Source organism: Nicotiana tomentosiformis, chromosome 1 (genome assembly GCF_000390325.3).
Source record: "Nicotiana tomentosiformis chromosome 1, ASM39032v3, whole genome shotgun sequence".
Lineage (NCBI taxonomy): Eukaryota > Viridiplantae > Streptophyta > Magnoliopsida > Solanales > Solanaceae > Nicotiana > Nicotiana tomentosiformis.
Genome location: NC_090812.1, coordinates 17940940 through 17968891, shown reverse-complemented (window position 1 = coordinate 17968891; position 27952 = coordinate 17940940). Strand labels below are relative to the sequence as shown.

Here is a 27952-nt window from a genome sequence, read left to right as displayed (position 1 = left end):
TTTTAAATTAATTAAAAAATAAAAGATAAATAAATAACACTCAAGAAAATTATCTATAGTACTAAGTACTTGTTAATTTAATAATAAAAATAAAAATGATCAAACAATTTATTGGATTACTATATGATGTGTATCCTTTAATTTTGTATAGATTGTGTTATATTTCTGCACATTGTATTAAATAATAAAATATAATTAATATTTATTAAGTTAATATGATATATTAGATTATAATTTTATAAGATTAATATTCTGTCAAATTATCCGCGCATCACACGAGTTATTTTGAAGTGACATCACTTTTGAACCAACGTAACAAAAATGACCCGACTAGTATGTTTGGCCCCAACCGAATATCGTCAAAATAGGGCCAAGCCCTAACTCTTTTTGTGAAACTATCCCGCCAATATCCCGCGTCTCGATATTTGAAGCTCTTCAGTTTCACCCAGTATTGTCCTTCATTTCTCTCCCCACCCCCACCTTCCCCTCCCTTATCGTGACTTTCCGACGGGGACGGCTTGATCGGCGACGGTGACTGTCATCTTTAATGGTCAGTTCGATTCCTCACATTCCGTAACCCTATATTTTCGAAGAATTTTTTTTTTTCAGTCTTTAATTCGAGATCTCCGTTTCAGTAATTGCTAATTTCTGTTAGCTTTCACATCTTCCGAATGTTCTTACATGATTAGCTGAGTTTTAGTACGAACACGCCATATGTTAATTATCACCATTAACATTTTCTGTGTGCACATAATTTTTCTTATCATTTTAGTTTTTTTTCTTTTTTGATTTTTGAAGAGCTTATCTCTTTTGGTTATATACATGTGTATGTGTGCCTGCGCGTGTTAAATTTATGTATGCGTACATTGTTTTCCTTCGTCAGTTGGTTATAGACTCAGTTTTCATGCTCCTCTTCTGGACAATTGTGGTGTCATATACAGGTTTTCATATGTGGTTTTGGTTTTCATCGAGCTAGCCATAAGGGAAGTACATTATGCTAATTCATGCCCAAAGGCACAACAAATGAGGCTAGTCTTATTAGTTCAATTGGATATGCATTTTCTTTTTATTTCCTTTTTTTTTTTGAAATTTTGTTTGCTGGAGTTGTCCTTTTTCATTTTTTTAAAAAATTGGAGGTTCAATTGCAGGACAGTCAATTCAGCTGGAGGTTCCATGTCTAAAGATAAGCTTCCAAAAGTCAACTGGACTCAGCATGCTACTGCACACGAGAATTTTTCATGCCAAGATAAGTTCTTGACTTCAAATTTCCTTTTCTCTCTGCCAACGCAAAAACCTTGTGTCAGAGAACAAATGAATGCCAGGTGTGTTACTCTATCATTACCTGATTTGTTTGCTCTTAAGAGTGCATAGTTTTTCTACTTAAATGTTTCAAAGAAGATATCTTTTGTACATGATTAATGCATACAAAGATATTGGGCATTGGGTTGTCTGATTGAATTTTTAACCGTGCTACTATAGTCATATTTCACCATTTCTAAATTCTTGTTTATTCCACCATCACTATACATGCAAAAATTTTAGAACAAGTAATGGCTATTATGCTGGATGTATTCAATGCCAGTGCACGTATAAAATTGTCCATCTCAAGATAAGTAATTATGAAGAGTAACAGACACAGGATGTCATGCATTGGCCCATCCTAGTTAACATACTCAGAGCCATCATCATGTTATCACTTAGCTAATTCCTCGGGAATTTTCTCTTTTATTTCTTTATACTATATGAATGCTAATTGCATCTATGCTCTTTACGGTTCATTATCAGTTAAAGGATGCTTGTGTTCTTATTCTATTGCTTGCTGTCATTTTTACAGGTCAATGGCTTGTCAAGTTAGAAGTGCAACAAAATTGGAAACTGAAAAGGTACATTTGGGTCGGCACTCGGCAGGATATTTTGATCCTCCAGTCATTTCATTCATGATAGCGCTCAATACATCTATTACTAATTGAGATCAAATGAGTATTAGTTTTGCTTTTTATTTGATTTAAAATATCGTATTTTATAAAATTGTAGAATGGATATATGTAGGCATTAGCTTTATGAGCACATTTCCACAAGATCCTTGCACAAAATGCTGAAGGACATATTTGTTTGTGTTCGAGTCCTGCGTCCTTGTTTGGTAAGCTAAAAGCTTCTTTTTCATATTTGGATTCCAAATTCTTGGCAGGCTTGGAAGCTTCTAAACAGTCTTAAGTTGTCTTCCAAGAGTTATACAAGACCAGGGAAAACCCTACCATTAACCAAAGATAACAAGTCCTTTTCACAACACTCTCATAACACACATGTTCTGCGCGCATCTGATGTCAACTATGCTTCTGCAAGATGCACGCCACTGCATCAAGGTGTTGATGAAAATAGCGAATACAGTGACACAACAAGGTATGCAGGAAATCGTTTTCCATCACATTCAAGTGGTGGGGCAGAAATTGGGAAAGTTGTGAACAGGCAGAATGGAGCAGACACTTCATTGGCTAATAATTCTCATTCTCGAGGAATAGGGGGAATATCCAGCAATCATGCAATTGGTGTAAGCAAGACGAGGGAGTATAATAACACATGTGCTGATGGAACTGATGAAGATGACATTCTTCAGGTATTTCTTTGTGTGGCTTAAGCATTTAACAGAAAGAACTTCCATCTTTCCGTAGAATATATCAGATCATTGGTTGTTGACCTTTGAAACGAGAAATTGCAAATCTGATCCAATTTGAATATGCTGAGATTTTTCATAAAAAAGATCAAAACCAGTGATTACCTAGCTTCTTTAAAGTTAATTCCAAAAAGAAAGAAAAAACCAAAAGGAGAAAACAGAATAGATATCCTGCACTAATTGCTACTGTCTCTTGTTTAGTTGTTTCTAGTAAAGGATGAAATGTGCCTGTTAATCAGTTACTATATTTGTCACTTCGACTATCTTCCTGCTATAATTTGTCTCTACCCGGGATTTTAGACGGTTACAAAGTTCTGCTACATTCCTTTATCAGAATATAGATATCGACCAAATAGTAGAACACTATCAGACCAACTGCACGCCGCAGCCTTCTGTCTCAAGATGTCCGCCAATTACTCCATTTACAGATTCTAAATGTTTGGCTGGATCCGAGGAGACAAATTTGCCACCGGAATTGTCCTTAAACTGCAATCATGGGTTGAAGGTGTGGTAATTTTTCATGCCTCAATTATGTGCATCTCGAAGTAACTGATGTTTTCTTAATTCTTATGCTGATTCCTGCCATTAATACAGCTAGGGCTTTGTCCAGAAGCGTTGGATCATTTACAAGAAATGAAGGATAGGCTAATTAACATTTCAAATGATCTTCTTGACAATGTTTCAGAACTGAGTTTAGAGCAGGTTGAAATGCTTCGCCAAGAACGGTGTGTTCTCCAATTGTTCTTTTCTATTTTTATTTTCTCATCTTGCCTTGTTTGTGCTGCACATTCGTTCTTCCTTGACAGGTTTTAGACAATATTGAAGATAATTGGTTGCATTTGCATACTCAGGTCACAGCTGAAGCTGCAAATTCAGCACCTTGAAAAGTTTCTTCAAACTGTATCAGGCAACGAGGAAAGAAGGATGTCACAGTTTTCTGCTTCCACACAGACTTCCGCCTTTCAGTATGAAACACCTCGTGCAGGGTCTTCCAGGATTGATCCTATAAGACTTGACACACAGTTTCATGGATATAATGAGTCCGGTGGCTTTGGCAACTGGAATTCCTCATCACTTTCCTTTGATGTGACTGGTGGATTTGGTCTTTCAACAGCTCCAGTGGAGAGAGAACCCTACATCCCAAAGTATCTTGAAGTTAAGTATACTGAAGGTTCAAATGACAAGAAGTGGAGTAGCCGAGATTTCCCCTGGACAAAGAAGCTTGAGGTGTGTATTTACATGTGACTGCACGAACGAGATGTTTCTGTACAATTTCTGACATTTGGACATATTTTCCACTGACAGGCCGATAACAAAAAAGTATTTGGAAATCCCTCTTTTCGTCCTAATCAAAGAGAGGTGATAAATGCAACAATGAGTGGATGTGATGTATTTGTTTTAATGCCCACAGGAGGAGGCAAGAGTCTGACATATCAGGTAAGACATTTGATTTTCTGGCCTTCCCAGTGTGTTGATTATAATGTGCATCAAATTTAATCTGTTCATGATGATATTATCTGGTAAAATTGCAAGTTTTACAGGGAGACCTGGTTGTACCTACTGTTTCAAAAGGTGATTAAGCAACTCTAGCAGAAGAATCATCAACCCTTCTTAGTTATGCTCACTTCTGTGCTTATTTTGCTGAGAGGCCAACATATTTTACAGAAATCCCTTATTGATTAATTTTACTGCTTAATCATTGCCTTGCCGTCAGATTTCCGAGGACATGGCCCTTGATAGGAAGGTGTGGAGATCGAGCATTAGGGTTGTAGGTTAGGAGGTAGTTGAGCATTTTTCTACTTCGTTCCGGGTATGAGGATAGACTCATAGGGTTTGTCTTAGATTTCTAGTGGTTTATGTTGTGTTCTCACTATTCTCCCGTTTTTCTTTACTGGTTATTGTATTGCGTTTCAACTAATTTTTGGTTTTTTATAATGCTTTATTATTTCTATGGTTTCTGTTGATGGTACTGATATATTGTCTCTTTTGTCTTTTTCGTTTTCTTGAGCCGAGGGTCTATCGAAAACAACCTCTCTACTCCATGGGGTAGGGGTAAGGTCTGCGTACACACTACCCTCCCCAGACCTCTTACTTCTGGGATTTTGCTGGGTTGTTGTTGTTGTAATCATTGCCTTGCCGATAATAGCCACAAAGGTTGTCACATCTCATAGCATTAAATTTTGTTCAATTTTCTTCGGTTCGTAATTGCAAATGATAGAAGTATGTCTTCTATGGAGAGGTGCTCGCTGATTCTATCTTTCCTACATAAATTGTAACTCCGGCAGCTCTATAAGTGCTGACATAAATACATCCACAGCTGTTAACACTTAACAGTCACCCGGTTTTGGACGTTTACCTCAGCTTGTTCTGGAACTTGCTTGTTTGAATTTCTTTTTTCAACGTCGTCTGGTAAAAGTTCTGCACTGCCTGGAGTCAATGATTCTTCCAAGTTTGTAATCCTACCTCTTTCTTGTAAAACCACGTACCAATAAAATCGACACCTATTTCCCAAGAAAAAGAAAAGAGCTATCAGAAAATTTACAAATTCTAGCACATATATGCGTAGTTCACAGCTGAAGAAGAACTCATGTAATTATGGAGAAACGTATTTGTTCAATCTTTTTAATGGAATTAGCCCTGCAAAAAAGTAACAGAGGAGGGCTAGGAGGAGAATTGTTGAAGCTTGACAAGGATGTATGTTTCCACCAGTGACAATTTTCCTGAAACCCTGGTGACTGCTAGAGGAGAAGTAGATAGCCACGATGAGGCTAATGAATGTCTACGATAAGTAGGAAGCCATCAACAACAGTGGTAGGTGATTCCTTGCCTATGAGGAGAAGCAGGGTGAAGCCATAGGGGCATGCTGCGGGGAGTTTAAGTAGGAAGTTCCTTTTTGAAACTTGAAAGAGATACTCCCCATAATATGCCGAAAGGCATATACCCCATAAATACATGTTTGTGAAAATATTCTAGCCAAGCTTTGTCTTGAGCTCGTCTTATTTGTCTAAAAAGGCTCGAGTCAATTGTTATTCATGAACTGTTATGGCTAATAAATGCATCAATTAGAAAAACTGTACCATGATTATGGAATGAGCTATACTAATAAACAACAACAACAACATACCCAGTATAATCCCACATAGTGGGGTTTGGGGAGGGTAGTGTGTCCTTACCCCTACACTTGTGGAGGTAGAGAGACTGTTTCCAATAGACCTTCGGCTCAGGAAAGTATAAGCACCACAATAATAAAAAGAAAAACAAGACGGGACAATACAGAGAAGCCATGTAAAAGCAACATAAATAACAAGATAGTAAGACGATCGAAATGCAAAAAACGGCAGGTAGTCAAAGAAACTTAATACCAACCAAATGTGAGAGTACATACTAATACTACCGGTATGAATAATTAGACTGCCTAACCTACTACCCTAATCCTCGACCACCACACTTTTCTATCAAGGGTCATGTCCTCGGTCAGCTGTAGCTGCGCTCATGCCTAATCACCCCACCCCAACTCTTCTTCGGCCTACCTCTACCTCTCCTAAGGCCCTCCAATGCCAACCCCTCACACCTCCTTACCGGGGCGTCTGTGCTTCTCCTTCTCACATGTCCAAACCATTTAAGTCTTGCTTCCCGCATCTTGTCCTCAATAGGGGCCACACCCACCTTATCCCGAATAACTTCATTCCTAATCCTATCTAACCTGGTGTGCCGCACATCCATCTCAACATCCTCATCTCTGCTACCTTCATCTTCTGGACATAGGAGCTCTCAACACTCAGCCTCATACAACATAGCCGGTCTGACCACTGCTTTATAAAACATACCTTTAAGTTTTGGTGGTACCTTCTTGTCACACAAAACACCGGAAGCAAGTCTCCATTTCATCCATCCCGCCCCAATGGCCCCCCTGTATAATAGACCCAAGGTACTTAAAACTTGCCCTCCTAGGGATGACTTGTGAATCCAGCCTCACCTCCCCTTCCACTCACTGAGTTGCACCACTAAACTTACACTCCAAGTATTCTGTCTTGGTCTTGCTCACCTTGAAACCTTTAGACTCCAGGGTCTGTCTCCACACTTCTATCCTCGCGTTAACACCGTCTCGCGTCTCGTCAATCAAAACAATGTCGTCTGCAAATAACATGCACCATGACACCTCCCCTTGGATGTGGCTCCATTCTTGATATCAACATTCTTCTTTCTCTTCCCTTGGTAATTACTACCCATATTTGGACTTTGTTATTGCTGTTATTCCAATAAAGGATAGCCCGGTGCACTAAGCTCCCGCTATGCGCGGGTTCCGCTTATTGTTTACCGGGCTTGGTACTTAGAACTTTTGGTTGCTGGGATCTCACATTCAGGTCCAACTTCCTGCAGCTTCCTGCTCTCATTTGTCCTGGGATTACTCTGGTCATTTCACCTCTTGTTTCGCTCATCCAAGATCAGATAATGCATCTTTTGCAGGTAATGCTGGTTGAGACCATAATAACTATCTGCTTCTAAGAAATCTATCTAATACTGGTTTTCATGGTATGTTTACATTACAGGTTAATATACCTGCTGCTTATCTTAGTTCCAATATGGAGTGGACTGAGCAACAGGAGATACTTAGAGAGCTCAATTCAGATGTTTGCAAGTACAAATTTTTATATGTTACCCCGGAGAAAGTTGCCAAGTGCGTGCTTGTAATTTCATTTGGTAACATTTGAAACCAAATTATATTTTAAAATACTCAAATATTACTGATATGGTAGTGCAGAAGTGATGTTCTGTTGAGACACTTGGAAAGTCTACATACTCGTGAATCACTTGCTAGAATTGTTATTGATGAAGCACATTGTGTGAGCCAATGGGGACATGATTTCAGGCCTGATTATCAGGTAATGTCTTTGCAAACTTTTTCATGCCCTCATATTTTGTTGGGGTACTTTTGACGGATGCTAAAGTTTTCAGTTGTCATCCAGGGTCTAGGTATCCTGAAGCAAAAGTTCCCAACTGTGCCTGTTCTGGCCTTGACTGCTACTGCCACAATGAGTGTCAAGGAAGATGTTGTTCAGGCCCTTGGTCTTGCCAACTGCATTATTTTCCGACAAAGCTTTAATCGTCCAAATTTAAGGTGAATAAATAATTCTGAAAGTCTAGTGGTACTTTTCCACTCTTGGCCTTACAGAAACATGATTGTGATAATTTGTCGATGTTGCAGATATTCCGTTATCCCAAAGACAAAGAAGTGTTTGGAAGACATTGACAACTTTATAAAGAAATTTCATTTTGATCAATGCGGGATAATTTATTGTCTTTCTAGAATGGATTGTGAGAGAGTAGCCGAAAAGCTGCAGGTTTATCACAAAGCCAGTCTGTTTCTTTCTATTTTTTTCTTGCTTTTTATATTGTTGGTTTCCCGGCGAGAACTTTCTTAAAACTTGATACAGAGCATGATGCAAGATGATGTTTGTATTCATTTCTCATGTGATGTAGTAATAATTGTGAACTTATTTGAGTGGTTGCTTGTTAGTATCTAGATATCATCTTATAAACTCTCTTCTTCCTTAAATCTTCTTTCATAATGGTAAATCATTGATTTGCAGCCACTACTGAAGAATGTTTTGTTTTATATTGCATTAGTTTTATAAAAGATAGTTTTAAATTTGGAAATCTCACTGTGACTCTGAAGTTCAGGTACTTTATATTTAATCTAGTTATAAGTTAAGGCTATGTGAAATAATTCATTTTTTAAAAGTATATATTTCATTTCTAAATAAACAGAAAGTGCTTTGTCAAATACTTAGCAACCTTTATTCCTTATGAAACAGAGTTATGTTCAAGGAGCTTGTGGCTGTATGATTGAATTAGGTAGAAAAACACCTTTGTTTTCTTCCAATAGCTAGATAGATGATGACTGAAACAAAGATCCTTTTTACCTTTTCTTTTCTTGTCCAGTCCGGATAATTCTTCTTTGGAGTTTATTATTGTCTAATGGGAATGTTCAATTTGCAGGAATACGGACATAAAGCAGCATTTTATCATGGCAGCATGGAGGGTGCTCAGCGAGCTAACATCCAGAAGCAGTGGAGCAAAGATGAGATCAATATTATATGTGCAACTGTTGCATTTGGAATGGGTACGATTGAGACTTATGTGGCTTTTTAAGGCTGATTTGCTGTTAACTAATCAGCATTAACATGATCGCCTCAGGTATCAACAAGCCAGATGTTCGTTTTGTCATTCATCATTCTTTGCCAAAATCTATTGAAGGGTACCATCAGGTGGTTGCTGAAGCTTTAATTTTTAGTTCTTTCTTTTGCTTCTCAGAATAACTAGTGTGTTAAATTCAGTTCAATAGAGTATGAAATTGACTTTGCTGTTATGCCTGTGCAATAGGAGTGTGGTCGTGCTGGTAGAGATGGTCTACCTTCCTCTTGTGTTTTGTACTACAGTTACAGTGATTATGTGAGCCTCCGTCGCAATATGTTCTTGTTTCCTTTAGCAAAGTAAATGAGTGTTGATCTCCTCTACTTTGTTTTTTTTTGTATCAAACATATTTTTTCTTTTTCAATTTTCAACAGATACGAGTCAAGCATATGATAAGTCAAGGAACCGTAGATCAGAATTCCTTTGGATCTGGATATGGTCGTTCAAATGTGGCTACTTCAGGGAGGATCCTTGAGACAAACGTGGAAAATCTTCTAAGAATGGCATGGATTGTTCTTAAGTGTCTGAGATCTTTACTTTGTAATGTTAGTATGCTTAAGTCGTTCAACACATTTTTCAGGTCAGTTACTGTGAGAATGATGTTGATTGTCGTCGTCTCCTTCAGCTTATTCACTTCGGAGAGAAATTTGAATCTACCAACTGCAGAAAAACATGTGATAATTGTTCCAAGATTCAGAAATGTATTGAGAAAGATGTCACGGAAGTTGCAAAGCAATTAGTAAGGGAAAACTTCGTTTGTCCAATTCTGTATCTCATAGGAAGACATTCATTTCCTTGAAACACTAGACTGTTGCTGGTTTTAGTAAACATTGATATCTTGCCTGCATGTCAGGTTGAATTGGTGAAGATGACAGGACAGAAGTTCTCGTCAGCCCATGTTTTGGAAGTCTACAGGGGCTCCTTGAGTCAATATGTATGTCTTAGCTGTTAATTTCTCATTGCTTATTTTTTCTGGTTGGCTAATATGGTACGATTATGTAAAACATAGGTGAAGAAACACAGACATGAGTCCTTGCGTCTGCATGGAGCTGGAAAACATCTAGCCAAGGGTGAAGCATCCCGCGTGCTACGTCATCTTGTTACTGAAGATATTCTTGTGGAGGATGTTAAAAAGAGTGACCTATATGGATCTGTATCATCAGTCCTAAAGGTAATTTACTGAAGATAGAATAGAAGCAAAATAGCCTTTCAGATATCATATGTGAAAAATTTGTCTTTCATCTCTGATATTCATCTTTTAAATCTCAACCATTTGAGTTTTTTCTAAGAAACGGAAAATGTATTTTGTATTCAGGTGAATGAATCAAAAGCCTACAATCTATTTTCTGGTGCTCAGACAATGAGATTAAGGTTCACTTCTATTCTCGTTACTTCCATTTAGCTTGTTATCTGTTTCCTTGTTACTGGATGTGTGCAAATTCTTTTCACATTTCTTACCATTACTTTAAAGTAACTACTGTTTTAAAGTTGATCTGGAGATACTAGCATGGTCTGTCATCTGAAAGTGTCTTTACTCATCTTTGTCTGATATAAGTTGATTTTGCATCTACTAATTGAGTAAACAGAAACATGGCTTATCAGAATCATTAAAGATGTGTTTTTGAGCTTGAAAGTTTGTTGGCTTTCTCCCAGGCTTTCAAATTTGGTCAAACTGTGGCCAGGAACAATAACATCTTTACTGTATTCCAACCTTTATCTTGTATTTTTTGAGAACTTCAATTAGGGATGTGGTTCATGCATTACTTACAATAGGAATCTTCTTATTCCATCTCTTTCCTCCATCCCAATACATATAATTCAACTTGGGGATGTCACGGAATGTTTGGCACCTTTTATATTATTCTATACAACTTTCACAACGTTCAGGATTCTAATTCATCTAACAATTCGACTTTTGAACTTTGATATGATGTTTCCTGTGAAATAACTTTTCAACCACAAGTTATATTAATATCTTAAACTCCATGCTAGTTAAATGGTGTCATATTCAATGGGATGGGAAGACTATATATTCCAAGGGATTAAAATGTAGTACATCCCACTTTGTGTGTTGGCAGCCGCCATCGTGAGAGGCTAAGAGCTTTCCTGAAGTGTAGAATAAGACCAATCAATGGGTCTTTTACATATCAATAACCATCCTATTCATTCCCTTCTCTTGATTAGTGCAAACCACATATCTATAATATATCTATTGCTAAAATAAACATGGTTCTGGTTATTGAAATCATTCCGGTTTATCATAAATTGTTATAATCAGGACGAACTTACACATTTCTGACTTGTTTTTTTACAAGTAAATACATGCTTACCTGCCTGGTCTGTGATAATTTAGTATTTTGGTGGTTGACTATCATGAGTCCAGTTAATGTATGTATATTATGACAGCTAGATGGTGGGAAAATTGTCCCTTTCTATCTTCTACCACGTGTAGAATGCCCATGTCTGATTTTCCTTTTCGGGAGTTGCAAATTTTTTGGCAAACTTGTTACCAATAATCACATTTTTTAATACTATTATAAATTTGAAGAAATCATTAGATAATTCACTCTGTAAAGGTCATATACTCGCATCAAATGATCTAAACATAAAGTAGAATAATCAGTCTCTAAATGGTGCCGTTTTCTATGACTACTCGTTTATTAAGCAACTAAACAAATATCTTCATCTGTTCCTGATCAAATTGTCACATGCAACACATGGAAGGAGTATGATCTATTTGATGTTATTACAGGTTCCCTTCATCTGTGACTCAATCTAAGCTGGGTAAATTTGAAGCCACTCCAGCAAAAGGTTCACTAACATCTGGAAAGCAGAGTCCTCCCAGGACAGACCCTTCTGCTGCACCTCAATCTCCAGTTGATACGGTACCTTCAGATTACATATGACTGTCACCTCATTATAGGTGTGCTTTTCCCATCAATAAGTTTCTTGCCACACCTTATTCTTTTTGTTTATTTTAGAACCTTTCAGCGAAACTGTATACAGCTCTACGGAGACTTCGTACTCTTCTCGTTAAAGAAGCTGGAGACGGTGTCATGGCTTACCATATATTTGGGTAAGTGCCTTATTTAATCTCGTTTTCTTTCCTTCTCCTTTTTGTTAATATCATTAAGCATTTTTGGTTGCTAGTATTTCACTTGGGCAGTGGCGATGAACTTAAGTTGCACTCTTAAATTTCTCCTGGCTTTTAAAAGATGTGATATACTAGTCAGACCTGCTGTTTCGCTGCCTCAAGATTTGGTTCTCTTAAACCATATGGGAAACGTGGACCAAAGATTCACGGGAAATTCAGAACTCCGGAGAATTTCAGAACCCATTCAAAAGGATTGCTATTGAATGACATAATGTGCCATGGAATAAAATCTGATTGATGTTCTGTATTCTTAAAGTTGGTGTATATGTATTCTTTGCAAGAGCCCTTTGCATTCAAGCGGCCTACGTTGCCTATTTTTGTACAACTTATTCTAACTTATTAAAAGAGGAGAGTAATCAAACGATAGATTTGAATTTTTTTTAGTTGTTATGCTGGACTCTGTCTCTTTTTAAAGTTGAACATTCTAGTGTAGTATAAATTTCTTCAGACTTTCGAACTCAGGTTGGACATAATGAGGGCTTTCAGTAAGTATGCTTTTTCTCTGGCATTCTCATAAATACGATGCTTCGCTTGAATATTCTTCTGTTCTGGAGGATGCAAAGGGAAACAGATTTGACACTTTGTACTGCTTAGAAGTTAGAAGTGCGTGATTTATAAGGCTCTTTGATTTGCCAGTTTGTACTTTTCTTCTTTATTGTCAGGAGAACTGCTGCTAAAATGATTTTTTTTTGGTTCATTTTCTAGAGATGCTACCATGCAGCAGATTAGCATTAAAGTACCAAGAACTACGGATGAGCTACTCGACATCAATGGCATTGGCAAGTAAGTTTGAGAATAAGTTGGACAATGTTTTCATCCATAGTTCCACATGTTTTAATGAGCTTGGTGGTGCAATTTAGGGTAAAAATCATCAAGTACGGGGATAGGGTGCTAGAAACCATTGAAGCTACCATCAACGAGCACAAGTCAGTTAAGACCAATAGCAGCGGCAATGACAGTACAGATTCAGGTAAAAAGAGGAGAAATTCCATCAATGTACAAAATGCGAACTCCAAAGATGAGGAGGATTTCACTGGAAGCACTGGTCGTTCTAAGAAAAGGGTGTCGAAGAAGCAGAACAAAAATCCAGAGGTTATCGACTATAGGGACCTCGGGTATTTTGATGAATGTATGGACGGTGACATTGACTTCGATGAGACTATGATGCCATAGTGAAGGCTTCCTTTTCAAGTGTTGATCAAAATGGAGGAAGAATTTTATGAAACTGTTTGGATTTAGTCTCATAATTTACATGGGAGAAAAGTTTATCATCACTACACTGTTTTATATCCATTCTCGTGAAATATTGAGTTATCTGTGGACAAAGCTACTGGAACAAGGTCAAAATTCCAGTTACTATGAGATGTTAAATTAATCTTGCTGTTAAGTGATACCATCCTAAGTGTATATAATATTTCTCCTTTCTCTATGGAGTAGTGTATTTCTGAACTTTTGTTGGATTTTAAGTGTACAGGGGAAGATTTTGCGAGGGAAGGGATTTTAGAATCCTGCCATCTATTTTCCGTTTTAATTGGCTTTACACTTCTCTCTTACTGAAAGTTTGTTACAACTTTGCTCTCTATAATTTTATGGCCAAGTTATTTAGTCTGGATTTTACCTTAGTAATACTTTTTTTGATTTTTAAGTTGGGAAAAGTCATGTAGCAATTATGATTTTAAATAAACAATAAGGTGATTGGCTCGAGATGCTAGGGGAGTTGGCTTATACAAAATGTGTATTTATTGTTTAAGATTTAAAATCACAATCTTTGTAATGTTGGTCATGAGAAGTAAATGATAATTCGGCTTGGAATCAATATGGCAATACCTTGTAACCAGAATCAGCTTGTTGGACCTTTTGCATGGGCGAATTGCTCGTAAAGAAAACACATGTTGAAACTGCCAGTTCGCTATTACTGATTTACTTTCTGAGGGTAAAATTGACTACTTTCTGGAATGATGTCAGAAGTGAATATTATATAAAATTTTAATTTAGAAACTAGGTTGGGTCGTCTTTAGGATCATGTGGTGTCTTTACTTTAAGAAGTAATATAAAATATTACTACATCTTTTAAGGACTGTGAATAAAATTATGCAATTGGAATTATTCTGATGGTTAACGTGTCATTTACAGTTAATTAATTCTAAATTCAGAGTCATAAACATTCTTCCCATTCCAAATTCAAGTTACGAAGAAACTCGCAGATCCCAAAATATTGGAATCAAAATGTTTAATTGTTAACTAGGAATATTTTATATCTCTCCTTTGCTATTACTGACATATATTAATCTGATGCAAAATTATATTATTATTATTATTATTTAAGAAATCAAACAGTATTTGTACAAACATCGTGATATACAATATCACTTTTTATGTAGATAATATGTTCAAATATTCCATTTATTTATTTTTACTTAACCACTATATTAAAAATATATTTTTATTTTTACTTGTTCATTTTAATAAATTAAAAGAAAAATAATGTTTTTTTAAAGTAATGGAGTATAAAACAAACTAGATTTACTGACCTCTTCAAATCGAAACCGTTCCTTTTGTACAAAAGAAATACTACTATAAATTTCAGTATGAGATTTTTGGAAATAAAGTAACAAACAAAAAAAAAAGAAGAGAGAAGATATTTCAGTGCACGAGTAGGGCGAAATACGCGATTTCAGAAACGAGAATAGGACAAAAAGTACGAGAAGGGTGGGTCCCAAATTCGTACACATAATTCAAGTGAATCAGCAACGTGTCAACAGCATTACGTGCCATGTAAGTAAATTCGCGGTGACTAGAGTAGGCGCTTCATTTTCTTATATATTTGTTATTGTTATGCTTACTCTCCCATTACTCACAGCTTATATAATCATTCCACACCTCTCACTCTGTTTCTTACAGTGAGAACTGAGAAACAACAAAAAAGCTCTCTTTGTGTTTATTTTGCAAGTTTTGAGAAAGAGCAAAAACTCTATGGGCTAATGCCTATTTTCTCGATTTGTATATATGCTTTTATAGTTAATGGGGATATGAGAGAAACTTGTACTAACAATTTCTGTACGTCTTTGTAAAAAAGGGGAAACCCTAGCATTTCTAGCTCAAAAAGTAAGAAGATGGAGGAGGAAGAGAATTTAAAGAGAAGAAAGGAAAGTGAAAAGCCACCAGAGGATGACTGTTGTCCCATTTGCTTTGGAGATTTCTCCATTCCTTGCAAAACCAACTGTGGTCACTGGTTTTGTGGTACCTTTCTACACTCTTTTACTTATTACTACTACTAGTTTACTAGTGCTAATATTTTATTAGAAAACAATTTCATCAGACAAAACATTTTACGTGATACAACAGGCATCCTTAAGTTTTACAAAGTATGGATTTAATTTTGCTAGAATGATTGAACTAACTAATGTTGCAGTTTTTATTTTGCAACTTAAATAACTGAAATCATGTGCCTAATGGGCCCAAAAAACGCAGATTACAGATAATTGTGCGTAGTAGCATGCTTTGATTGGAGATCTTGTTTTTCAGTTACCAAGATAGATCTTTTCTGATGTGGAAGATCAGACTATGCTGCAACCACAGAGCATACTTAGACAGTACCTTGGCTCTGATACCAATTGTTGCGGAAGCCAAATGTATATAGTGTGAATGAGTCACAACTACTATACCAAAAATTATGACAACCACTAAATAATAAACAAGACAATAAGACAACAATAAAAGAACACCAGAATTTACGAGGTTCGGCCAATTTTGCCTACTTCCTCGGACACAATCAATATTTTATTCCACTCCAAAATTACAAGTGAAATAATACTAAAGAGAGAAGATACAAATGCCTTAAGAAGATAAAAGGCAAATGAGAGGTATTTAAATCCTAAACATTAGGCCTCCTTTTATAGGGTGAAATTCTCATTCAAAATTGTCATCCACCGATGTGGTACTTTTGCCAATTTCAACAAATCTCCACCTTGGCAAAATTCCACATCTTCAATTTTCTCTCAATAACAAATTTTGGTTGTGTCTTCATCTTCAATCTTTAGTGTTCAACAATGTTGATCAAATCCAAACAATGTTGAAACTTGACCGCAGTCACCACTTTTGTCAGCATATCAGCAGGGTTCTCCGTAGTATGAATTTTCTTCACCGTGACTCCACCTTCTTCTATGATTTCTCGTACGAAATGATACCGAACATCAATGTGCTTCGTCCTTGCATGATAAACTTGGTTCTTCGCTAATTGAATAGCACTTTGACTATCACAAAAAATTGTAATATTTTTTTGTTCAATACCAAGCTCCTTTAGCAACCCCTGAAGCCAAATTGCCTCCTTCACAGCCTCCGTAATAGCCATGTACTCTGCCTCTGTTGTAGACAAAGCAACTGTTGACTGCAAAGTAGACTTCCAACTAACTGGTGCCTTTGCAAAAGTAAACACATAACCAGTAGTTGACCTTCGTTTGTCCAGATCACCCGCAAAATCTGAGTCACAATATCCAACTACAGACCGATTGCCTTCCTGCTCAAAAACTAACCCAACATCTACAGTACTATGAATATACCGTAGAATCCATTTCACAGCTTGCCAATGCTCCTTTCCTGGATTATGCATATATCTGCTAATAACTCCAACGGCTTGTGAAATGTCAGGTCTCGTACAAACCATTGCATACATCAAGCTACCAACAACATTTGCGTATGGTACCCTTGACATATACTCCTGTTCAGTTTCATCCTTTGGCGACATAGTAGTACTTAGCTTAAAATGGGGAGCAAGTGGCGTACTAATTGGCTTAGTCTTCTTATCTATGCCAAAACGCTTTAGTACTCTCTTCAAATATTCTTTCTGAGATAAACAGAGTTTCTTTGTACGTCTATCTCTTATTATCTCCATGCCAAGAATTTTCTTTGCCTCACCCAGATCCTTCATCTCGAACTCCTCCTTCAGTTGAATCTTCAACTTATCAATTTCTTCCGAATTCTTGGAAGTTATCAACATATCATCAACATATAGGAGAAGATATACAAAGGAACCATCATTAAGTTTGCGCAAATACACACAATGATCGTATTTGCTTCTCTTGTACCCTTGCCGCAACATAAACTTGTCAAATCGCTTGTACCATTGTCTAGAAGATTGTTTCAATCCGTACAACGATTTTTCAAGTTTGCATACTATATTTTCTTTTCCAGCAACTTTGAATCCTTCTGGCTGAGTCATGTAGATTTCCTCCTCCAAGTTTCCATGTAAAAACGCAGTTTTTACATCCATCTGAACTAGTTCCAAATCCAACTGTGCTACCAAAGCCAACATAATTCTAATGGAGGAATGTTTTACAACTGGAGAAAATACTTCATTGTAATCAATTCCCTCCTTTTGAGCATATCCTTTGGCCACCAATCTTGCTTTGTAGCGAACATCTTCTTGGTTAGGAAATCCTTCTTTCTTTGCAAATACCCATTTGCACCCAATTGCTTTCTTTCCCTTCGGGAGATTGGCCAATTTCCATGTATGATTCTGATGAAGGGACTGCATTTCTTCATTCATGGCAATCCTCCACTTATCTTCTTCTGAACTTTGGATTGCGTCTTTATAAGTGGTAGGAACACCATCAGCTACAATTGAGGTTGCACAAGCAACCGTCTCTATAAGACGAACAGGTTTCGTTATTGTCCTTTTTGGCCTGCTGGTTGCTATTGATTCAAGTTGTTGTCGAGGTTCCTGAGTTGGAATCTCCCTTTCTACTGGCTCTTCTTCCAGAGGGTAATCTTCATGAGTTTCCTCCTCTGCTTCTTGTGTAGGAAAAATAAATTTTCCCTCAAACTCCACCTGCTTTGATGCACCACCAGTTTGTTTGACATCTTCAACTGTCATCTTATTTGTTATGGTAGATTCATCAAAGGTAACATCTCTGCTGAATATAATATTCCTTGTCTCTGGACACCATAAGCGGTATCCTTTGACTCCAGAAGTAATCCCCATAAATATAGCCTTCTTTGCTCTCGGATCCAATTTTGACTCTTTCACATGATAGTATGCAATTGAGCCAAACACGTGCAAAGAATCATAATCTACAGCAGGTTTTCCATACCATTTTTCAAATGGTGTCTTGCCATCAATAGCAGCAGATGGTAGACGATTAATGAGGTGGCATGCATATGTAATTGCCTCAGCCCAAAATTCTTTGCCCAAGCCAGCATTGGACAACATACACCGTACCTTCTCCAGTAAAGTCCGGTTCATACGTTCTGCCACTCCATTCTGTTGTGGTGTATTTCTGACAGTGAAGTGTCGGACGATGCCATCATTTTCACAGACCTTATTGAAATGATCATTTTTGTATTCACCTCCATTGTCTGTGCGAATACACTTGATCCTCCTGCCTGTTTGATTCTCCACCATCGTTTTCCATTTGAGAAAAATTCCCAACACTTCATCTTTCCTCTTCATTGTATACACCCACACTCTTCGGGAAAAATCATCAACAAAGGTTACAAAATAGTGCTTCCCACCCAATGAAGGTGTTTTGGAAGCACCCCAAACATCAGAGTGTACATAATCCAAAATGCCTTTAGTATTATGGATCGCTATACCAAATTTAACCCTTGTCTGTTTCCCTTTGACACAATGCTCGCAAAACTCCAAGTTGCAAGTCTTTACGCCTTTTAACAATCCTTGATTAGATAAAGCTTTCAAGGATTTTCCTCCAGCATGTCCCAAGCGCATGTGCCATAGCCTGGTTGCTTCTGCCTCTTTGTCATCACTGGATGTCACTGTTGCTGTCCCAATAACTGTGCTACCACGATAGCAGTACATGTTATTGTTCTTCCGATTGGCCTTCATTACCACTAGTGCACCGGAGCATATTCTCATCACTCCATTTTCTGCAATGATTTTGAACCCTTTTGATTCTAGGGCTCCCACAGAGATGAGATTCTTCTTCAAACCCGGTACATATCGAACATCTGTTAATGTTCTGATCATTCCATCATGGCTCCTTAATCTTATTGAACCAATGCCATATGAGGTAAGAGGGCTGTTATCCGCTGTGTGGATGACTCCATATTCTCCTTCTTGAAAATTCACGAACCAGTCCTTGTTGGGACACATATGGTAGCTACAAGCCGAGTCCATCAACCATATGTCTGATGATGTTGATAACTCTGTTGTAACTAATGAGAAGTCTGAATCATCACAATCAGCTACATTTGAATCCATAATGGCCTTTCCATTGTTATGTCTGGCCTTATTCTTCAACTTCGGACAGTCTTTCTTCCAGTGCCCCTTTTCTCGACAAAAGGCACATTCATCTTTGCTGGGTCTAGATCTCGACTTGGATCTTCCCTTCTTAGTCCTCGTTTGATTTTGAGGACGACCCCTCACAATTAGTGCTTCTTCTTCTCCGCCCTTCTGTTTTTCTCCCTTTCTTTGTTCATAGCTGTACAAAGCTGAACAAACTTCTCTGAGAGAAATTTCGTCATTTCCATGGAGTAGAGTAGTTTCAAGGTGCTCGTACTCATTAGGAAGTGACCCCAATAACATCAAGGCCAAGTCACCATCATCAAAAGTTGCATCCATATTTTGCAAATCTGTGACCAACTTATTGAAACTGGTGATATGTTCATTCATTGTGGTACCAGGAACATAGGTAAAGCGAAACAGTCTCTTCTTCATGTACAATTTATTTTGACTGTTTTTCTTCAAAAATTTATCCTCCAGTGCTTTCCATAATTTACTTGCAGAAGTTTCCTTTGTGTATGGATATTTCTGCTCTCTAGCAAGGTAGGATCGAATGGTACCGCAAGCAACACGATTGATAATTTTCCAATCTTCTTCTCCAATAACATCTGGCTTCTTTTCTTCAATGGCAAGATCTAGCCCTTGTTGAAAAAGAACATCTAGAACCTCGCCTTGCCACATCCCAAAATGTCCTGACCCGTCAAAAATTTCTACCGCAAATTTCGCATTTGACACAATTCTTGTCATAAGCGAAGATGCCAACGATGACGTATTATTGACACTTGATGTAGATTCTTCTTGTTTACTGTCTCCCATTTTGACACAAATATTATTTAGTAGCTGACGACACAAATCAAGATTATTTCCTTTCTGGTGTGGAAGATCAGACTAAGCTGCAACCACAGAGCATACTCAGATAGAACCTTGACTCAGTTACCAAGATAGATCTTTTCTGATGTGGAAGATCAGACTATGCTGCAACCACAGAGCATACTTAGACAGTACCTTGGCTCTGATACCAATTGTTGCGGAAGCCAAATGTATATAGTGTGAATGAGTCACAACTACTATACCAAAAATTATGACAACCACTAAATAATAAACAAGACAATAAGACAACAATAAAAGAACACCAGAATTTACGAGGTTCGGCCAATTTTGCCTACTTCCTCGGACACAATCAATATTTTATTCCACTCCAAAATTACAAGTGAAATAATACTAAAGAGAGAAGATACAAATGCCTTAAGAAGATAAAAGGCAAATGAGAGGTATTTAAATCCTAAACATTAGGCCTCCTTTTATAGGGTGAAATTCTCATTCAAAATTGTCATCCACCGATGTGGTACTTTTGCCAATTTCAACAGTTTAGAGTCTAAGAACTTTCTGATTATAAGTTATAACTGCATTTGATTTAAACTAAACATTGCAAATTATCCTCTTGCCTTTCCCTCTCTCGCTTCCTCCAAAGTCGACCCAACAAAAGCCCATAAGAGGAAGAATCTGTCAATAACACAAAGTTCTGTGCAGCGTGAGCGCATGTGTGTGTGTATACTCCCTTCGTCTCAATCTATCTCACATATAAAGAAGTGAAGACTTTGGGAACTTGCGGTATGGAATAGGACACAACATTTGTGCGGCTATAAGACTTTTGAAGAATGTTGTTTTATATATGTCATAACAAGTGACTATAAAAGCTTGTCAATAAGGGTAAAATAAAAAGTTTAAGTTAATTATTTCCACATTTTGAAGCTTCCATTCTTTTTGGAATGTGCTAAGGAGGAAACACTGCCAGGCAGTAAACTGGAATGGAGGGAGTAGCACATATAAAGTTTATAAGTTCTGTGTAAATGATGTTTTCCTTATTCCTGCTCTCTCCTCTGCTCTGCAGCAAGTTGCATATTGCAGCTCTGGCGCTACAGATCAACGCTACAGAGATGCAAGTGCCCAATATGCTGTCGCCCCATCAGTAAGTTGGTACCAGAGGCATCACTACTTGTTCAACAGGAAGAGGATGTCATTGAGCTCCTTAAGAAAATTGAGCGCTACAATCACCTTTACGTCGGTGGTGCCTATGGGTTTTTTCTGGTAGGCTGCTACGTTGGAGCTCCATACCTGCAATGCAATTCTCAGTTGTGCATATCTGTTGTATACTTCATAGTTTTTCTTTTTGGTTGGGGTCTCTTTCCTTTTTGGTTCTCGCGAAATTGTATTAGCATCTTGTACATAAATCTTTCTCAGAAGAAAAAATAATAATTAAACTCTTTTAGCATCTTCAGGTAAAGATTTATTGCTTTGTAAATGTCTAATGAGTGGAGCAGATTACATGACGATGTCTATTTTAAACTGAAGCAGTTTTCTTTTTACAATTACAAATAAGACACGAGCTGATTTTGTGCTTTTCTACCCTGTCAAATGTAAATTAGTTTCATTATCTAGTTGCATCTATTAGGATTTGTCCTCATATCTAAGCTCTCAAAGTAGATTAGGATATTTGCTTGTACCTTCTATGGTGCTTTGAGCCCTTGAATGGTCCAACTGTGCTATATAACATAGTGTGTCAGGCAAGTTTGTTCTTTACTGAGACAACTTATCGGTGAAGTTAAGCCAATTGATTTTATTTCGGATCAGTAAAACGTTAAAATTGCACCTTCCTGTGCTATCATTTAGTTGTTTTATTTTAAAACTTCAGAATAATGTTTATCATAGGTCTGGTTTCATGGGTTCTCTTTCTCGATCCTGCAGAAGGTACTAGCAATACCACTTTTAACGAGAAGAACTCTCCGGTCTGTAATGGATGGACTGATGAATCCTGATCAAATTCGGTTAAACTATTACCTGATGCGCATTCTTGCGGTAAGTTTTTTAAACAGTTAATTGGAAATATTGCAATTACTTTCTGGATTCTTGTTCCGACGTTACATGGGGAAAAGGTCTATGCAAATTCATGTTTGTGCTGGAAGGTCTAAACATGCGGAGATTTGAATTGCGATGCACTCTCATTTCTTCCGGTTCATTTATGATTATGATTTAGTTTTACTCAATAACCTTACATTATGAGAGAAACAATTCATATTCTTTTGACATGCTCTGTTCAAGGTAAAGCATAGATTCTCAGGAAGTGAATTTTGGTAGAACTTTTCTGCGTACTTGTCATTGCAAATCTAGACATTGCGTATATCAGAAATCTTAGTACTGTACTATGCAAAACCCGAAGATCATTAATCGTATTTTGGACATTGCTTCATGCTCCATGCAGCAGTTATGTCGTAAATGTTCTTTGTTAGCTACTTCTGGTTTTTGATTGTTAATGCTTTAGCTCCTTTTGTTTCAATATTGGCTGTGAAGTAATTTCGTTGTGGTTACTGCAGTTGTTGCTGAGTTGGATCTACTGTAGCTGCCAATTTGAGTTCATTCCTACTGGTATTCTACTTGTCATACTCAACAAGAGAATGAAATTGTATATTAAGCTTTACGTTATCTGCAGCTGTGAATATTGCGAGATTCTGACAAATAATCATCCTTTAGAGGGTGATTTCATTTATCCGTTATCATATAATCATGCTCATTTTCAGAATGCAACTTAATAGAGAGTAAACTATATCGAAGATGTTACTTGTTTCCGCCTTCTTTAGGGAGGCTGTTTTAATTACTCTTCCAGACTTCCACATCTTGTTTGTTTTTTGCACCCATTGGTAGATTTTGGTTGGATTTCAACATAAGCTGATAAAATACCTGTTTGTAGGAGGACTAGGAGTCTGGAGGCTGTTTGACCTATGTGCTATTTTCATGGTTGGCATTTTCTCCTTGGCTGGCCTATATCGGAGATGGGTTCTTCGTCGTCGTGTGAGACAGTTGGCTATTCTACCAGCACAACCCTATTGAAAGTCCAGTCCATGCCAGCCTAATGGAGAGTCCATGCTGTGAATATATCTTGACTTTTGTTGCTGCAGGAAAAAAATTGATTGTATGGGAGGTTATTTTAAAGGTAGCTCCCACTACTAGGCCATATTAGTCTCACTCTAATCAATGAAGTGTTAAGCGTAGATATACAAATGTAGTATGCTTTTGATTCAGATTCAAACTTCAGTAGATTATCCAACCAATTAGTAATCCGAGGTCCCAGACATTTATTAACCGGAAGAAAATCGCAACATGATATTCAGTTGCCTACTTATTTAGGCCGGCATCTACAGGGCACAAGTCTGAGCTACTTTGAAATGGTGCTTCTTTGCATTTGTAGTTCTTCCTAATTACTTAGCAAAGCTGGGGTAGTTTGTTTGTTAGTTTTACCCAACGGGGCAAAGTTTATTGGCTTTCATTTCGAAATAATTCTTCAGTTTTTTATGGTGTTTCTTTCTTTGGTCAGATGCGACTTTTAATTGGCTGAAAATTTTCTTTTTTAAGTCTGTGTTGTACTATGTGCTTTCACATTTGTCCAGTGCACCAAGAATTCGTTAGATATTTGTGGCTTCTCCTGGTTGATTTGAGTCATATGAAGTCAAGTTTAAGCGTGATTTAAGTTCTCGAATTTCTTTAAAACTATGTCAATAAAATATCTTAAATCACCTTTGATTGAAATGATTTTACACTTTGCAAACTTTTCCAAATGTGGTGTCAATATTATCTTGTTACTACTATATCATATCTATCCTCTTTTTACTGTTATTTTTTGCTAAAATGTGTGATCAAATTAACAGTTAAGCACTGCAATCAGTATTTTTTTTTTAAAAAAAATGCTTAGGGAAACGCTTTAAAACACATTAAGCTAGACCTCTAACTATGTGAAGAGGAACAAATAACTAACAAAAAACAAAAAGTAAGAGCTCGTTTGGTTACATGTACATAGAATCCAACATTAGTAATGCAAATATGCAATGTCGTGCAATACACTCTATAATCGTAGTTTTGTGGGGGCATAATAGTATATAAGTTGTTGTTTTCCCGTGAAACGATACAGTTGAATTTGTTTGTAGTTTCTAGACAAGTGAATTAATTTGATCCAAAAAGTAACGAACTAACTGATGAAATATAAAATATTTAGCCTTAGAATGTAGATGAAATGACATAACTGACGAGTCCGGGAACATGATTTCCGGGCACAATAATGATGAGATCAAAAAGCGAGAAAGCAAAATGGTATTAAAATTCTATATATAATGTAATATAAGTTAGCCAGAAAATTCGTGTCCCTTACAATGATCATTGAACTTATTATTTATAGCTATGAGGAAGGTACTAAGGTCGTGTCTTTCTTTAATGTCAATTATGGGGAGCATTAATGAAGACGTAACAGTGAACATAAATGTCAAATTCTCTGTAACGGGTCGTTGCTCTTTAATGCTGTGGAATATTACTCATTGAATGCTACCGGGCGCTGATGTTGGGCATATTTCGATATATGTTGATGTTACTTTACCCATGTTTTAATCACTTTTTGATGTTATTTGAGCTTTAAAATACCCAACATGGTTTAATTATTGGTTTTATGACTAATTGAGTTGTGTGTGATGATTTAGGGTGTTTGGAGTACAAAAATATGAAGAAAAGGTGCTCTAGGTAGAGGAAGAGGGGTTGGATGCGTCGCATCCAATCTAGAAAAAAAATCAGATTTCGTGCACCCTTAGCAGTGAAGTCGGCCCATAGCATCCGCCTTAGCATCTGCACCTGGACAAAGCTGGGAAGTCGAGGACGAGGTGGATGCGACGCATCCACCCTAGCATGCAAAGCTGGGAAGTGGAGGACGAGGTGGATGCGACGCATCCACTCCAGCATCGATCCCTGAAGCTGATTTGGATTAGGAATAGGAGAACTTTGGCCCACGACTTTTGTACGCAATATATAAGCTAAAAACGCCTCTTTTAGAGCATCTAACATATTGGGAGGAGGAGAAAAAGCCACGAAAAAGCCGGAGAACCACTGAATTCATCTTGAGTTCTTATTTTTCCTTCTTTTATTGATTCTTATGCACTCTTGTGAATTTTTTGATGATTGCATGAACATGAGTGGCTAAGAACCCTATTGTTCTAGGGTCATGGGTATACATGAATATTGATGTTCGAAGTTTAATTTGACGAAGTTGATTTTATCAGATTGGGTTGTTTATTTAATTCTGTTTTTAATTAATTTGCTGAGTAGCTAACAGTAAATTACTATCTACGAATCTAGAGTTGAACTCGAAAGTGAGAAGTCTAGATTGCATATAGAATTAAATAGAGCAAGTTCGTAAATCCGGGCATCGGGGAACGAATTCGCAATTAGGATAGAAATATACCTAATTGTCTTGTTCGGTTGAAATACAGGAAGTGTAAATGCATTCTTGTTAATATTAATTCCATAGATATATAGGCATTAAGTTAGCTTGAATAGGCGAGTAAGAACTCGACAGATTCTTATGAGTAATATCAACCATGTCAATCAATAATCCAGATAAATCAATTAGTTATTTTAAGCTAAGAATGCAACATGATTATTAGATAACCCGTGACCCTGGAATATTATCTCCCATTTACTGTTATTTAAAACTATTTAAGTGTTGTGTTGAATTCTACTATTTCAATAATTGATAGTTTTTAGGTAGTAAATTAGACAATTATCTATTTTATGATAAATCGCTAGAATCGATAAGCTATTTGAGTTTAAATTAGTCAGAAGTTAATCATAAGTCTTCGTGGAAACGATACTTTATTCACTACTCTATTACTTGACGACCACGTATATTTGCGTGAGTGTGTTTGGTCGCAACAAGTTTTTGGCGCCGTTGCCGGGGACTTAGAAATTAGCTACTTGACTGAGTTAAGCTTTTATTACTTATATGTTCAAGTTTTAATTTTCAGCTGGCGTTGTTTGTGTTAACGCAGGATCTTCTCTTGAATGCGGAGGAGTAGAAGTGAAAACAACTTCCTTCCTTTTGATCCAGAAATTGAACGAACACTTCATAGAGTGAGGGGGGAAGTCGAAGCTAGAACGAGAATAGAAAGAGAGTTGGACATCGTAGTTCAACCACAACCAATAGAGATGGCAGGTAATGAGGAGCGTCCGGTGATAGAAGCCGCAAGACCCAATCTTGCTAATATGACTCAGGCTATCGTGAAGCCTGACATCACAGGGCATTTTGAACTCAAACAGTATATGGTACAGCTGATTCAGTCCACAGGGCAATATGTGGGTCTATCTCATGAAGACCCGCAGAGGCACATTCAAATTTTTTTGGAAATTACGGACACTTACAATTATCCGAATATTTCCAAGGATTACATCAGGCTGACACTATTCCCCTTTTCATTGTTGGGGGAAGCTAAGGAATGGTTGCAAAAGGAGCCCGCGAACTCAATCCACACTTGGGATGATTTAGCAAGGAAATTCCTAATCAAGTTTTCCCCCATTAAGAAGACAAAATCGCTGAGAAGCCAAATTCTTGGGTTCCAACAACGGGATGGCGAGACACTTCGTCAAGCTTGGGAAAGATACAAGAAGCTACTCAGAGACTGCCCACATCATTGTTAGACTGATGAGGTTTTGGGTCACACTTTTGTTGATGGGCTAGACAAAGCATCAAAGATGAATCTTGATTCAGCTTGTGGGGGTAGTTGCATGACAAGGCCGTATAGTGAAATACAACTCTTACCAAATAACTTCACTGCTAATGACCATAATTGGCAAGGAGATGGGGACGTAAGAAGAGTAATTAAACAGAAGGCAGCTGGGGTGATTGAGCTTGATGACTTCTCAGCCATGAGCGCAGATATTGCAAAGCTGGCAAATCAGATGAACAGAATGACAATGCAACAAACACAACAGATGCAACATGTACAACAAATGTCTATTTGTTGCGAACTATGTGGTGACAGTCATATGAGTGACATGTGCCCCACGAATCCTGAATCTATATACTATGTGGGGCAACAAAATAGAGGTCGCATGAATCAGCATGCACAATATGGGAACACTTACAATCCAAATTGGAGGAATCATCCTAACTTCTCATGGGGCAGAAATCAACAGAATCAGAATCAGTATAGGCCTCAAGGAAATTTCAATCAGCCTCAGAAGCCACCCCAACAAACAGAAGAGAGTACGAATGACTTGCTAAAAAAGTTATTACTTGATAATCAACAGCTCAGGACCGATTTTAGAAATCTTGAGAGGCAAATGGGGCAGTTAGCAGCAAATCAAAATACTAGACCTACAGGCTCTCTTCCTAGTGATACAGAGAAGAACCCTCAAGTTAATGCAGTTACACTCAGAAACGGGAGGGAACTAGAGGAAGTGCCAAAGAAAAGAATGGACAAACCTATACCCGAGGGGGAGCTGACCCCTAAGGCAATACACGGGTCAAAGAAAAATGATGCAAGTTCAGAGCCAGTGGAGGCTGCAAGGCCACCACCACCTTTCCCCTAGAGATTGCAGAAAAAGAATGACGATCGCATGTTCAACAAATTTCTCTCTATGTTGAGTTAGGTTCAATTAAATATTCCATTGGTGGATGTACTTCGTGAAATTCCAAAGTATGCTAAGTACATAAAAGATATAGTGGCTCACAAGAGGAAATTGACTGAGTTCGAGACAGTTGCACTTACTGAGGAGTGCACTTCAAGGGTCCAAAACAAGCTTCCTCAAAAGCTTAAGGATCCCGGCAGCTTCACCATTCCAGTGCGAATCGGTAATATTGATGTGGGTCATGCTCTTTGTGATT

General features: G+C 37.5%; 2 protein-coding genes across 4 annotated transcripts; both read left to right on the top strand.

Moving 5' to 3' along the window:
• Window positions 1-356: 356 nt before the first annotated feature.
• On the top strand, window positions 357-13449 carry LOC104095803 (ATP-dependent DNA helicase Q-like 4A). Of its 3 annotated transcripts, none has more exons than XM_070178583.1 (26): window positions 357-550; window positions 942-1028; window positions 1149-1322; window positions 1835-1883; window positions 2189-2614; window positions 3006-3176; window positions 3266-3396; window positions 3523-3898; window positions 3977-4108; window positions 7052-7138; window positions 7222-7349; window positions 7434-7554; window positions 7639-7790; window positions 7878-8013; window positions 8672-8795; window positions 8870-8943; window positions 9056-9124; window positions 9241-9369; window positions 9447-9605; window positions 9720-9800; window positions 9876-10037; window positions 10182-10237; window positions 11619-11751; window positions 11848-11942; window positions 12726-12803; window positions 12881-13449. In XM_070178583.1, the coding sequence occupies exons 2-26, from the start codon at window positions 1024-1026 to the stop codon at window positions 13191-13193; spliced, it is 3561 nt and encodes a 1186-aa protein (XP_070034684.1). In that variant the 5' UTR covers window positions 357-550; window positions 942-1023; the 3' UTR covers window positions 13194-13449. The 3 variants fall into 3 exon arrangements, with proteins under 3 accessions (XP_070034684.1, XP_009600312.1, XP_070034693.1); XM_009602017.4 differs by having other exon boundaries at window positions 358-550; window positions 8870-8940; XM_070178592.1 differs by lacking the exon at window positions 942-1028 and having other exon boundaries at window positions 358-550.
• A 1420-nt stretch (window positions 13450-14869) lies between these two features.
• LOC104095802 (uncharacterized) lies at window positions 14870-23613 on the top strand. Its single transcript, XM_009602016.4, has 5 exons — window positions 14870-15260; window positions 21149-21345; window positions 22003-22113; window positions 22629-22680; window positions 23003-23613. Exons 1-5 carry the CDS (start codon window positions 15134-15136, stop codon window positions 23140-23142), a joined length of 627 nt encoding a protein of 208 aa, XP_009600311.1. The 5' UTR covers window positions 14870-15133; the 3' UTR covers window positions 23143-23613.
• The last annotated feature ends 4339 nt before the right edge of the window (window positions 23614-27952 follow it).

Bases quoted from the DNA above. Each gene is read 5' to 3' on its own strand.
- LOC104095803 (XM_070178583.1), top strand. The intron at 7,350-7,433 runs GTGCGTGCTTGT...ATGGTAGTGCAG, and splicing joins ACCCCGGAGAAAGTTGCCAA to AAGTGATGTTCTGTTGAGAC. The intron at 9,370-9,446 runs GCATGGATTGTT...CACATTTTTCAG, and splicing joins TGGAAAATCTTCTAAGAATG to GTCAGTTACTGTGAGAATGA.
- LOC104095802 (XM_009602016.4), top strand. From the start codon at position 15,134: ATGGAGGAGGAAGAGAATTTAAAGAGAAGAAAGGAAAGTGAAAAGCCA. The intron at 21,346-22,002 runs GTAGGCTGCTAC...TCGATCCTGCAG, and splicing joins GTGCCTATGGGTTTTTTCTG to AAGGTACTAGCAATACCACT. The intron at 22,681-23,002 runs GTATTCTACTTG...ACCTGTTTGTAG, and splicing joins ATTTGAGTTCATTCCTACTG to GAGGACTAGGAGTCTGGAGG.